General features: G+C 50.8%; 2 protein-coding genes and 1 long non-coding RNA gene across 4 annotated transcripts; all 3 read left to right on the forward strand.

The window, feature by feature from the left end:
• Window positions 1-2275: 2275 nt before the first annotated feature.
• Window positions 2276-5497, forward strand: LOC142835963 (uncharacterized). Its single transcript, XR_012907972.1, has 4 exons — window positions 2276-2371; window positions 2488-2585; window positions 5124-5182; window positions 5410-5497. It is a non-coding gene; the product is annotated as an uncharacterized LOC142835963 (long non-coding RNA).
• Window positions 5498-5518: 21 nt separating this feature from the next.
• Window positions 5519-8725, forward strand: Il25 (interleukin 25). Its single transcript, XM_075950140.1, has 3 exons — window positions 5519-5527; window positions 5695-5930; window positions 8022-8725. The coding sequence occupies exons 1-3, from the start codon at window positions 5519-5521 to the stop codon at window positions 8275-8277; spliced, it is 501 nt and encodes a 166-aa protein (XP_075806255.1). The 3' UTR covers window positions 8278-8725.
• Window positions 8726-9094: 369 nt separating this feature from the next.
• On the forward strand, window positions 9095-11736 carry Cmtm5 (CKLF like MARVEL transmembrane domain containing 5). Of its 2 annotated transcripts, XM_075949811.1 has the most exons (5): window positions 9095-9668; window positions 10458-10610; window positions 11052-11144; window positions 11319-11403; window positions 11498-11736. In XM_075949811.1, exons 1-5 carry the CDS (start codon window positions 9543-9545, stop codon window positions 11509-11511), a joined length of 471 nt encoding a protein of 156 aa, XP_075805926.1. In that variant the 5' UTR covers window positions 9095-9542; the 3' UTR covers window positions 11512-11736. The 2 variants fall into 2 exon arrangements, with proteins under 2 accessions (XP_075805926.1, XP_075805927.1); XM_075949812.1 differs by lacking the exons at window positions 10458-10610; window positions 11052-11144 and having other exon boundaries at window positions 9402-9668.
• Window positions 11737-12250: the final 514 nt, after the last annotated feature.

Below are 12250 nucleotides of genomic sequence, written 5' to 3' on the forward strand. Positions count from 1 at the left end.
TCGCTGGCCCTTAACTTTGAGAAGATACACAGCAGAACTTCTTAGAGGATTGAGAGTGTCGTCTTCTTCTATTGCGGGTGGGGTGTTCCTGGTATTTGGAAAGCAGGCTGATAAACAGAGGTGGAAGGCTGCAGTGTATTTCCAGTGTCTACGTTTAACAGATGAACGCTTAAAGCACAAAATAGCGAGTTTAGTCGCAACCTCTTTAGGAAAGAACATCCGAACTCCTATTTAAGGACCTTTGTGAACTGGTGGCTTTGAGACCACTCTTTGTCACGTTGCAGTGTATCACAACAGCCTTACCCACAGGCATTTCCCAGGACCACCCGTGGGAAGAGTGTTTGCCCCAGACCTTCCCCACCTTACTCCCTGGAAGCCTCTGCAGAGGGGAGAGGCGGCACTGAGATGACTTGGTGACAGTTTCTGGAGCAACACAGGATGAGTGGTGCTGGCTCTGGACTCGGCTGGAGTGCAGAACGCATCCACTGGCTGGACACCTTGAACATACTCAGAGTCCGTTAGAACCGAAAAGGAACCTTAAAGTGTCTCGGTATGTCTGAAGTGAGAGTTGTCCTATCTCAGTTCCAGTTTGGCTGGAGGTGCTCACTAGGGAAGACTTTCTATCCTCCAGACTCCAGTTCTGGGGGAGATGATCTGGTTCGGCTGCCTTGGCACTGCTGGGGAGTGACGCGGTATGACCCCTACCCAGGGTCACCAGTACAAAACAAAGATGGGTAGGGCACTTTGGTCCCCAGACATAAGTGCTCTGATGGGCACAGAGAAATAGATGCAGGCCAGAAGCTAAGTAGAAAGGATGCCAATGGTCCAGGCAAGGTGATAATCTGAGCAATGGGCGGGGCTCTCAGTGCCTCAGAAACAATACAGGTAAGGGGCAGCTTCTGTATTGGGAGTAAATCCTGGCTCTTTAGCTATGTTACTTTGGAGTTTTCATTCCCCCTTGCTTTGGTGAAAAGAACACAGATGGAAAGTGCCCGGCACATTGCTTTTCTTCAAAGGGTTCCTCCTCCCCCTGACGGGGTTTTCATGAAAACGGGATGTTCTTAGTTGAGGGAGTGGGAGCCTTTCCCAGATCCATATACCCTTTCTTCTGCCCTCTCCTTTAGTGTTGAAGGTACAGAGTTACTCATACTTGAAAGAGTTCTGGCTTCAGGATGCACATGGAGGGGAAACCTCAGGGGCTGGCACCTTACGGAGAGCAGCCTCCTCTCGTCTTATGCCACGGTTTGCCCTGGCTCAGTCTTTTAAAGAGTAGTAAGGAAGGAACTCTTTTCTGTCTTCCCAGGCCTCCATCTTCTCTCCTTCTCTTCCCTCCTCCCAGCAGGGTCCTTTTCCCACCCATATCTTCCACCTCCTTCTCACCCCACTCTACCCATCACCCCTAGTTTTCCATTCCCTTTGTCCTATGTGCTTGTGAAATGTGTCAAACCCATACCCACCTCTAGGAGTTTGATTAGGCTATCCTCCAGACCCTTCCCGTCATCATGCCAAAAACATGTTCCCACTTAGAGTGGCCTTCCCACCCCCTCCTGTCTCCACAGCAACTCTGTGCCCCCCCCCCCCGCGCCACAACACCGTTTCCTTTTCTTCACCGCACTCTATTATAGTCCGAATGTAGCTTTTTCGTTGTCCTTCATCTGTCTCCTAAACTGTGAGTCTCAGGAGGAAGAGGTGCTGTCTGTCTTGTTCTCCTCTTCATCTCTTAACACTTAGAATGTCAGTGCCTGGTGTGTAGTGGGCGCTTAATAAATATTTGGTAAGTGGATGGATGGACACAGAGGCTATGAATAAAGGGCAGAATTGGGTTCTCCTTGGAAAGGTGCCTCTTCTGGGTCCTTCCAGTCTTCATCTGCTAGCTCCGTGTGTTTCCCAGATTAAACTGGGTTCTCCTTGAAGTTAGTCTCCTGAGCTTAACTGTTCTGTAGTTAATAACTGTATTAAAAAAAAACAATTAGCGGGCTGGAGAGATGGCTCAGTGATCAAGAGCACATACTGCTCTTCCTGAGGACCTGAGTTCAATTCCCAGTACCTATATCAGCTGTAACCTGCAGCTCCAGGGGGATCTCATAACTCTGACTTCTGTGGGCACCTCCATTCATGTGCATATCCCCCATCCCTCATACTAATAATTAAAATAATAAAAATAAATCTCTAAAAATGACTAGCATCGAGGGTCGTTATTACCTACAAATCAGAATGTGGGAACACCATTCCAGAAGTCTCCGTCTTTGCCATTGCTAGGTCCCTGGGAGAGTGTGATGGGGATGCCCCACTGCCAAGAGCAGCACCTCCTTGCCAGCAGGCAGATGAGGATCTCAATATCCTAATGCCTCCCATCCTAGCTTCTTAGAAGGTGAGTGAAAAGGAGCTGAGTCCCGTGGCTGCTGCACTGTCTTAGGACCTTAGGTCCAGGACAACTAATCTTGGTATCTCTAGGGTCACTCACATCAATGCCACCTTTCCCCCCAGGGATGCATGCAAAATACTACGTACACTCTTACCGATGAGGAAGGATGTGCAGAAGGAGCATCCGAGGTCATGAACAGACTAAAATTTCAAGGCAGCAGGTAGGAGCATGAGTACCCTTTTAATAAGCTTTAGAGTAGTTGTATTCGAACTCACTGCAAGCCTCGAGAGCTTTCTCAAGCAAAGGATAAAAGATGAAGCTCATCACGTTCTCCCCGCCCTTTCCTGGTAGGTGCTTACCTCTTTTCCCAGGGGTACAGGGGTAGAAACTCCAGCCCTGTTTGGCTACCAGGTCAGGCCCAGGCAAGTAGGGACACGTTGGGAGGGTACTCCTTATGTCAGATGTTGGGCCAACCTTTCTTTGCTCCCGCCTCCAGGATTCTCCCCAGTGCCACCCCCACACCCCCAAGGATTCCCTGGAAGCTGAAATGACTCAGGGATTCCAAAACTAGTCACCCCAGGAGGAAACCCTCTGGAAAATGTTTCTCATGGCAGGGAGTCACCCTAAAGAGTCCCACAAAGCTACTAATGAGATAAGGACAGAGGCTGAGCAAGCAGGGTGGGGTGGGGGCCTGTGGCTCAGAGAATAGGTTCATGGGTCAGCTTGGTCATCACCTATGGGGAAAGCCAACCCCGGGGAAGACCGTGTACTTAGAGGGATATCCCATCTGCCTTCCAGAGCTTTCCTCTGGCCTGAGCTACAGAGCCAGAGAGAGACCCCAAATGCCTCTTGTGAAGAACAATGTCCCAGTCACCCAGGCCAGCTCCATTTTGCAGTGTCAGCAACTGAGACAAGTTAGGGATCATTTTTAGTGCCTGAGAGCGCCCCCTTGTGCGCCGGCCAAGCTCTGCTCCCCAGGGTGCGGCTGGAGGAGACCTGTAGGAATCCTGCTCTCTGAAACAGCACTGCTAGCTAAAGGACCCTACTCTGGGCTTAGAGTTGCTAGGGAACACCACAAGCCACCTGAGGCCCTGTGCCAGACAAAAGGCTGGGGAACAGGAAGCTGGAACAATGGATCCCAGCCACCAGGGCTGAACGCCAAAGCGGGCAGGAATGCCCTGTGGTCTTGGGCAGGTGCAAATAAAACACATCCAAAGCAAGCTAACAGGTACACATTCACCTCCATTCATTGCCAGCTGAGGAGGGGCTCATGCCAAATGTTATGGTTTCCTGTAACACCAGGAGCTTAGGTTCAGACTTATTGAGGGCTGGAATTGAAAAGCAGCTCAGTCTTTCTATGTGCATAACCTTGGGTAGATTATTGAATTCTGTTGGGTCTCACTTTCTCCATCTGTAATAGGAGGATTATGGTTTTTCTTGCCATAGTTTTAGTATCAGGACATAATAAGATGATGTGCTCTTACTATTGGGGCTCAGTACCATCCTTGTCGGGCACACTCAAGTGTGTAGGAGCAAGACAAGGCCAGCAGCGTACATAGGGAGACAGCGTCCGGAACCCCTGGTGCAAGGATGGGAACATCGGGGCAAGGGTGGGCATGGGCATCAGCTGAAGATATTCCTGGTCGTATTGCTCCTCCTAAGTGTTCTAACCCTGGCCACCAGTGGTTTCTCCTCAGTGCCGTCCACTGTTTCAGGGCCCTAAGAGTCGCCAAAGCTGTTTCTTCCAACTCTTGAGAGTGCTCTCTGTTGTCATGACAGCTCTCCTTTGGGGCTGTTTTGTCCTACGGCATCTGAAAGAGTGGTTCTTTATGGTACACAATATTCCTGGTTCCCTTTGTTTACTTTCTGATCCCTTGGTTACTTCAGGAGTATTTTCTGAGGGAAAGCACATGCAAATCAGTACACATTATTCTAGAGACAATGTGTATGAGTGTATTGGGGTGGGGCATAGATCCCTGGGCAAACAGAGAAAGGCCTGCATGAAGAGTGATGGCCGGTGTCTGCACAGTCCTCCCCCGCAGGCTGGACCGTGACCAACCTGTGTCTTGGGAATCTGTCTTTCTGGAGTTTGCACACCCTCGCCTATCCAATAGGGCCCCATGAGAATGCACAGGCTGAGTAGGCTGGCTCCCTTATGGCCCGAGAGTGACAGCTGTCCTTGCTGTGTGTTTCTGGGGCTCTGTGAACAGGGGTGAGACCTCCCACTAGGTCTTAAGTAACACGGTGTTCTTTTCTCCACGATCCGCTTTCTCATTTGTGCAGTGTGGACATTCACCCACAGCATCTTCCTGCCATCTTGCCCACCCAACCAGAAAACTTCTGCATATGCTTCTGGTAGCGCTGTCTGGTGACGGCTGCATCCTTATCCCAGGAAGAGGTCAGGGAAGGTCTAGGGACAGGATGGCAAACTGAGAGGGCAAAAGGAAACTGGGGATAGTAGTGGACACTGACCGAGAACTCATGCTGACAGATGATGGTGCTCAAAGAGTTGGGGTCATTAAAATGAGGAGGGGTCAGAGGACAGAGTGGATGAAATTCAAAAAAGATAAGGAAGAGGGAAGTGTTCATTTAGACAGGTGATGGGGACAGCTGGTGAGAAGAGGGGGACAGTTGGAGGTCAGGTCCTAGGCAGGAGTAAGCAGCAGAAGTCTTGAAAGTGGTGCCCCTGGAAGGAAGACCAGACGACATTCTTTAATTTGAGGTAATAAACCAACCAGGGAAATTCCCATGATGCCAGTTCACAGAGACAGAGACAGAGTTGCAGATGCTCTTACTACGACCCCCGCCCGGAAAGTGGTAAGGAACAGTTTACCCAATGGGCTGCCAGGCTGATAATGACAGCTATTACAACTTCCATGAGGGTAACATTTAAACACCTTTTGGCAACACTTCCAGGTCTTATGTTATTGTTGGGTGGTTTTTCCTTTTTCCTTTTTTTTTTTCTTTTTGGTTTTCTTTTTTTTTTTAATCTCAGGTCACTCCCTCCAAAAGATAGTGGAAATAAATTTGAATAAACAAAACAGGTTTGCTGAAAATAAAACCAGGGCACCTCTACTGCTCCAGTCAGCCTGCTTCCAGAAGGCCTGCCAGGCGGGATAGTCCCTGTGGCTGAGTGAGTGAGCCGTGTCCAGCATGTACCAGGTGAGTGGCCCCGGTGTCTGCGGCGGATTGGCTGAGAGGGAAAGGAGCAGGGATGGTACTGAGTGTGCAGGCTGAGCGGCCAGGTCTCTGGTCTCAGGGAGCTGCCAGGGGAGGCTCATGTGTGACGGGGACCTGAGAGTAGCTTCCTCACTGGCCTTTGCTTCTAGGTTGCTGCTTTCTTGGCTGTGATCGTGGGAACCCACACGGCCAGTTTGCACACCCAGAGTGACTGCAGTCACTGGCCCAGCTGCTGCCCCAGCAAAGAACAAGACTCCACTCCGGAGTTGCTGACGTGGAACACTGCCTCTGTATCTCTCCCAGAGTTTAAACAGCGCACACAATCCTGCAGGGCCAGCAGTGATGGGCCCCTCAACACCAGGGCCATCTCTCCTTGGAGCTATGAGTGAGTCTACTGTTTCCCTCCCGGGTGTATTCATGTGTCCTCCAGGGAATTTGACCTATCAGCCTCTTTTAAATGTAAGGACCAGAGAAGTTGGGAGTTACACAGGCCTGAATTTGAGTCTTAGCTCTGTTCTCCTTGCACTATGTTGGGTGATGTTTCCAAGTTCAGGCTGACTTCCTTCCTTCTTCTCCCTAGATTACATTCTAGAGGCTAGTATATAGATCAAACGAAATAACGTACGTAAAACCCATATTTGTGTTGATTCTGTTTGTTGTCTGGTCTCTCCCATAACTCCTATTCTTCTAACTAAAGTGTTAATAAGTGTCAAGCTGTCATATGTGATGCAGACACAAAGCACCACTGTGTCAAATGCTGTCACTCGGCTCCTGTGAGGCAGGTGGGTGGCTAGATCTCAGGCTTCTTATCTCTAATCAAAATCATGATTCTCTTGGTCTTCTACATAGTGTGTCACGTAAATATGATAATTCTCTACTTGTGCCATGATATGAAATTGGGGCAGAGAAACAAAGTATTGTAAATTAGGGTTTTAGGGGTCCTAAGCCTATTTATTTTCTTTCTTTCTTTCTTTTTTTTTTTTTTGAGACAGGGTTTCTCTGTAGCTTTGGGCCTGTCCTGGAACTAGCTCTTGTAAACCAGGCTGGCCTCGAACTCACAGAGATCTGCCTGCCTCTGCCTCCCAAGTGCTGGGATTAAAGGCCTGCGCCACCACCGCCTGGCTTCCTAAGCCTATTTCTGCGGGTCTATTTCTTCCCAGGGCTCTGTGCTCTCATTCCCCACGTGTCTCTGTTGCCTAGCCTGTCCTTTGAGGGTCATAGAGACGTTCCCTGGTATAGGGAGGGAGTGGGTCAGCTCTGATATTATGTCTAAGATACCAGTTCATCATACTTTGGAGTAGTCTCGGAGGCTGCCTGGAAGATGTGTCTTCTCTAAGAAGCAGTGAGCTCTGATTTCCTCTTAGCAGACCATTCCCAACCCAAGCTTTATACACTTGTCTCACAAGCTGCTGCGCAGCAAAAAAGTGATAGTATCAAGTGAGCTTGAGAAAGTCAGCACAGACTTTAGAGTGGTCTCCACGCATTAACCTCAGTAAGAAATCTACAAGAATAGACCATCAGTTGTCCCCGAGCTTTGATTGCAGAAGTGTTAAAAACAAACAAATAGCAAGGAAACCCCCAGGGTGTTTACTATGGACCCTGCTTTGGGAAGCATTTGCAGTAGCTGGACCCCAGTCTTGCCAGGGCTTGTATGGGAAATGGTTCTACCAGATTGGGGCTTCTTGTTAGGCTGCTGGACACAATACTTTTTATATCTTCTTTTTAGTAGTTGGGTTCTTTTATTTTGTTTTGGTTTGTTTTTGTTTTTTTGTTGCCACAAATCCTTTCTGAATAGGTAAAAAAAATTCTTGCCCATGTCCAAAATGGGCTTGTAATATCTGCTTGGACAATATCTGGAAGGGTGGACTTGAAGCAGCTTTCCCTGGGGAGTAAGACCGGTGCTTTGGAAATGGCCAGTGTTGGTTATATATCCGTTTATGCTTGGCTGTCAGGCTGTTGGGGGGTTTTGTTTGTTTGTTTGTTTTGTGACACAGGGTCTCATTCAGTAGCCCTGATGGCCTGGAGCTCGCTATATGACACATGCTAGCCTCAAACTCATGGCACTCTTTGCCCCACCTCTCAAGTGCCAGGATTATAGGCATGTGCCACCATACTGGTCACATACCAGTTTTTAGTTTTGTAATAATTATAATTTTAAAACCCCACAAAAACATACAATACCTTACTGAGAAGCCTCGTGCCTATCAGAGAGATGCAGAGCTGGTCTGGGAGAGGCTGGCAGGAGACTACTCATCTTCCTCTGCCTCTGAAAGAAGCTACTATGGCTAGGGCCTGGCATTCAGTGCCACTGGGAAAGCCACCCTTTAGTCCCCTACCTATACTATAGTTGGAGAGAATAAATCTCAGAGAGGAGGGGGTGCATTTAAAGTGATACAGTATCAGATGACACATTTTTCTCCTTCCAACTTCTCCAGCCCACCTGTCCCTCCGAAACTCATCAGCTCTCTTCCCACAGGTTGGACAGGGACTTGAACCGGGTGCCCCAGGACCTGTACCACGCGCGCTGCCTGTGCCCACACTGTGTCAGCCTGCAGACAGGCTCCCACATGGACCAAAAGGGCAACTCAGTACCAATCTACCACAACCAGACGGTCTTCTACCGGCGGCCATGCCACGGACAGCAAGGTTGCCATCATGGCTACTGTCTGGAGCGTAAGCTCTACCGCGTCTCCTTAGCTTGTGTGTGTGTGCGGCCCCTTGTAAGCTCTTAGTCACGCTTGCCACCTACCTGAGGCTGATGTCTTGCCGCAGCGGGCCAGGGTACCTGGGCTCTCAAGCCCTCCAGAGCTCTACTGAAGCACCAGGGTCCTGGGACAAGATGGAGAACTTGGGGAGAAACCCCCTACTTTTGCACTTTCGGAAAGAACTTTTGGGAAGGAGCAGCTTAGTTTCCGTTTGTGGCTGCTGGAAGATGCTGTCATGGCCTTCCCTCTCAGAAGACGTCTCCAAGGGCCTGCTGACCCCTGAAGCCACACTACTGACTCCTCCTTCCCTCCGACTTTCCCTGCCCAGCACAGGCACTTTCTCCACATTTCCCCCTTTGCCCTTCATTTTGTTTGCTTGTGAATACTGACTCTGTAGGCAGCCAGGTGTAACTACTTTGACATGAATGATTCTGAGGAGAAAACTGTTATTAAATGTGAAGAGATTTATCCAAATAAACATCCATATTTCAAAATGGTCTCATTTGTCTTTGGCATCCATGGCCCCCAACTGGTTCCCTTTTCCTTTTCTAGTACTTTCTCCGCTCCGTCACTGGCCCTGGTGTCCATTGCAAACACCCATCCCCTCACTGGTCCATCCCTGAACGTAAGAGTGGGGGTCAGACAGCTCAACATGGGGGAGAGACAGAAGCCCATTGAGGCACTGCAGTAGGCACACAGCGCCCCCTTGTCTCCCCAACAATCTGCCTTTGTCCTCCGGTCCTGGCTGTTGCAGCTTGGTCCAGCAGGGTAGTGCCTGGGCTGGGCTCCAGTTCCCACCTCCCTTAAAGGAAAAGAGAGAAAGGCCCAGCCAAGGAAGTGGGTTAAAGTTATGGGAGGGGGCATGAATGTCTTCAGGCTTTGGGTATCGGGAAACTCCTTGCTCTGCCTCTGTCTCTCTCTCTCTCGCCCCCCACTCCGGCCCCAACCCCTTTGGTTTCTTTCACCGTCTCTTCCTCTCCCCTCTCTCTTTCTCCAACTTAGATTAGGCTGGAGGAAGAGGAGGGTTAACCTCGTCTCCCTCCCCCCTCCCCATGCCTCCTAGGGGCCCTACAGGCCAGAGCAGAGGCACTCTGGGCAGCTAGCTGATTGAAGCCCATCTGGCCGAGCCTCCCCTGGGGACTGCCTTCTCAGAGAGTCCCGCAGCAGGGCCCAGCGTCACTTTCAGGCTCTTGAAGCACCATCTTCCTCCTGTCTGCTCCCCTAATCAGATTTCTGTTCCTTTTCCGGGGCTGTTAGGAGTCTGGTGAGGGGGAGTCTGTGCCCTGTGAGCCATGTTCAATGCTTGGGATTGCCGGGAGCGGCCCCCAGAGGAAGGAGCAGCTGCAGGGCTCCAGGGCTTCGGTGTGGACAAGAACTTCCTGTCTTCCCTCAAAGGCATCCTGCTGGAAACTGAGCTGGTAACAGCCACCTCCCCAACCTGGTGCCTCCATCTCTCCCATCCCTATCCCTGCCGCAGACCTGGGCTGGCCTCCTGTGCTCACCCCTTCACAGCCCCTTCCAGCCCCAGGCACACCTTCTTCAACTCTGGTCTTTCTGATGTCTCTCTGGAGACAGTTACAACGCGTACCATTTGCTGCAGGACTGAAGTTAGACGGAAAGATGACTTTCCAGGATACTGAGGGAGTGAGACGTGGGTGCAGGGTGGGGAGAGGATATCCAGGAAGGAGGCTCACTGTCTCCCGCCAGCTTCTAGGAGGGTTACTTCTTGATGTGTCCAAAAGGGTAGAGTTCCTGCAGCCACGCTTTGTCTGTCAGCTGTGGCCCATGAGCGTCTCCTCTCATCTCCTCTCGGGCTTTCCCTGGTTGCTGAGCAAGATCACGGTGCTGATACAGAGCCTCTTTCCTGTCTGTCTTCTGGCTGCTGTCATCTGCGTTGTCTGCTGCAGCCTGGAGTAGGGAAAGTTTTTTGGGCAGAGGTTCTGTAGCTGGCTGTGCTCTGGGTCCTGTGCTCTGGGGACTCCCCTGGGGATATGCAGATTGACCAAACAACTGGAGTTGCTGGGATTCCTGGGATGGCAGGATTGGAGGATGAAGATGTCCTTGATGATCCCTGACACCAGGGATCTTCATTGAGAATGCGTCCCTCTCAGTGAGGCTGGGTATCAAGAGAAAAGGGGGCTCCGGGTGACTGTGGCTGGATCTGTGCCTGGGTCTCCTCAGAAAACACACCATACTTGGTCCTGCAGGCCCTGACCTTCGTCATCTTCATTTGCTTCACGGCCTCCATCTCTGCCTACATGGCGGCAGCGCTGCTAGAGTTCTTCATCACGCTCGCCTTCCTCTTCCTCTACGCCACCCAGTACTACCAGTGCTTCGATAGACTTAACTGGCCTTGTCTGGTGAGGAACACTGCCTCTCCCATCCCGTCCTGGTCTCTTGCTTCTCTCCGGTTGCCCAGTTTTCCTGTTGTCTCACGGCTCCCCTCCATCCCCACAGTCAAGCTGTGTGTTGACTCACGTGGTGGCCTATGTTCAACAGTGAGCTTTGGCCCATCAGAGTGCCCCTGCCAAGGAGACATACAGACTGTAGGCCAAGGCCTGCTCAGTCCTGCTCCATCTGACTGTGCTCACTGCTGTCCCCTCTGCCTCCTGCTGATCTAGATTAATCTGCTCCCATCCTCTGTGTAGCGCTGTGAGCTCACTCCCTTGAAAGCCTTTCACCTGTGTCCAGAGGTATCCCCGGGCAGCAATTCATTCTCTGAGGATCAGACTGGAAAAGCTCACTAGCTTGGAAAACCTGCTGGGAATGACCCCCTCCCCGCATTGCCTCTGGTTCCCCAGGACTTCCTCCGCTGCGTCAGCGCTATCATCATCTTCCTGGTGGTCTCCTTTGCTGCTGTGACCTCGAGGGAGGGGGCTGCCATTGCTGCTTTTGTGAGTTCATCCGTGCCGTGATCTGCATGACTTGTGGTTGGGGTATTGGCACACTTCTGGTGTCCAAACCAAAGCCTGAATCTGCTCATACCTCATCCCTTTACTTCTTCCTGACCCCCCTCTCCTAGTCTGACAACCTCCGCTGAGACACCCCCATTCTTTTTCCCCCCACAGGTTTTTGGCATAATCTTGGTTTCTGTCTTTGCCTATGATGCATTCAAGATCTACCGAACTGAGCTGATGCCTAGGACAACCGAGGGTGAGTGTCTATGCCCGGCAAGAGGAGATGCTGCTATCTCTGCCCCAGATACTGTAGTCATACATGGCTTCCCTGTCTGGCTACATCTCCACAGGGGACCAGCAGTGATTCCAGGGTTACCTGGCTCGCACGACCAGACACAGGAACCACGGAGCCCAGATTTGTCATCTTTGGATTCACTGAACCTCCCAAGTGCCCATCATCTACTCTATGTCTATAGAGACGTGTGCTTGAGAAGTCCCAGGAGACCTGTGAAAAGTGGCAGAGTTGTGGGGGGCTGGGCAGGCTGCTGCGCCTCCAAGTCATTCCCAAATTAAAATATTCAAATCCTAATGGTGGGTCTTCTTCTTCCTTGAAAATCATACTGAGACCGCTGGGCGGTGGTGGTGCACGCCTTTAATCCCAGCACTCGGGAGGCAGGGGCAGGCAGATCTCTGTGAGTTTGAGACCAGCCTGGTCTACCAGAGCTAGTTCCAGGACAGGTTCCAAAGCTACAGAGAAACCCTGTCTCAAAAAAAAAAAGAAAAAGAAAAGAAAAGAAAATCATACTGAGTAAGGAAGCCAAAGAGTTCATCGTGATCCATAGGGAAGAGTGATCCAGAGAGCCAAGATCCTGGGTCGAGGGAACGAGGGTTAGATTGAAGAAACTGAAGACATATGTCAAAGACGAAACTTCATACCTAAGCCTGACACACCAGAGGAAGGCGCCACATTGCTGTGTACTGGGCTGCTTTCCTGATGCTGACAGCCCAGCACACCTGTCAGCCGAGGGCTAAGGTCCTTCTCTGGGGTTTGTGCAGAGCTCCCCCTTGTGGCATGGTGAGGGTCAGACTGGCAGACCGTAGGG

This window comes from Microtus pennsylvanicus, chromosome 15 (assembly GCF_037038515.1).
Source record: "Microtus pennsylvanicus isolate mMicPen1 chromosome 15, mMicPen1.hap1, whole genome shotgun sequence".
Taxonomy (NCBI): Eukaryota; Metazoa; Chordata; class Mammalia; order Rodentia; family Cricetidae; genus Microtus; species Microtus pennsylvanicus.

What these genes read in the sequence shown, in the direction of transcription:
- Il25 (XM_075950140.1), top strand. An exon ending in ATCTCTCCTTGGAGCTATGA is followed by an intron (nt 5,931 to 8,021) that starts GTGAGTCTACTG and finishes CTCTTCCCACAG; the next exon opens with GTTGGACAGGGACTTGAACC.
- Cmtm5 (XM_075949811.1), top strand. Translation starts at nt 9,543, where the DNA reads ATGTTCAATGCTTGGGATTGCCGGGAGCGGCCCCCAGAGGAAGGAGCA. An exon ending in TCCTGCTGGAAACTGAGCTG is followed by an intron (nt 9,669 to 10,457) that starts GTAACAGCCACC and finishes TTGGTCCTGCAG; the next exon opens with GCCCTGACCTTCGTCATCTT. An exon ending in GACTTAACTGGCCTTGTCTG is followed by an intron (nt 10,611 to 11,051) that starts GTGAGGAACACT and finishes CTGGTTCCCCAG; the next exon opens with GACTTCCTCCGCTGCGTCAG.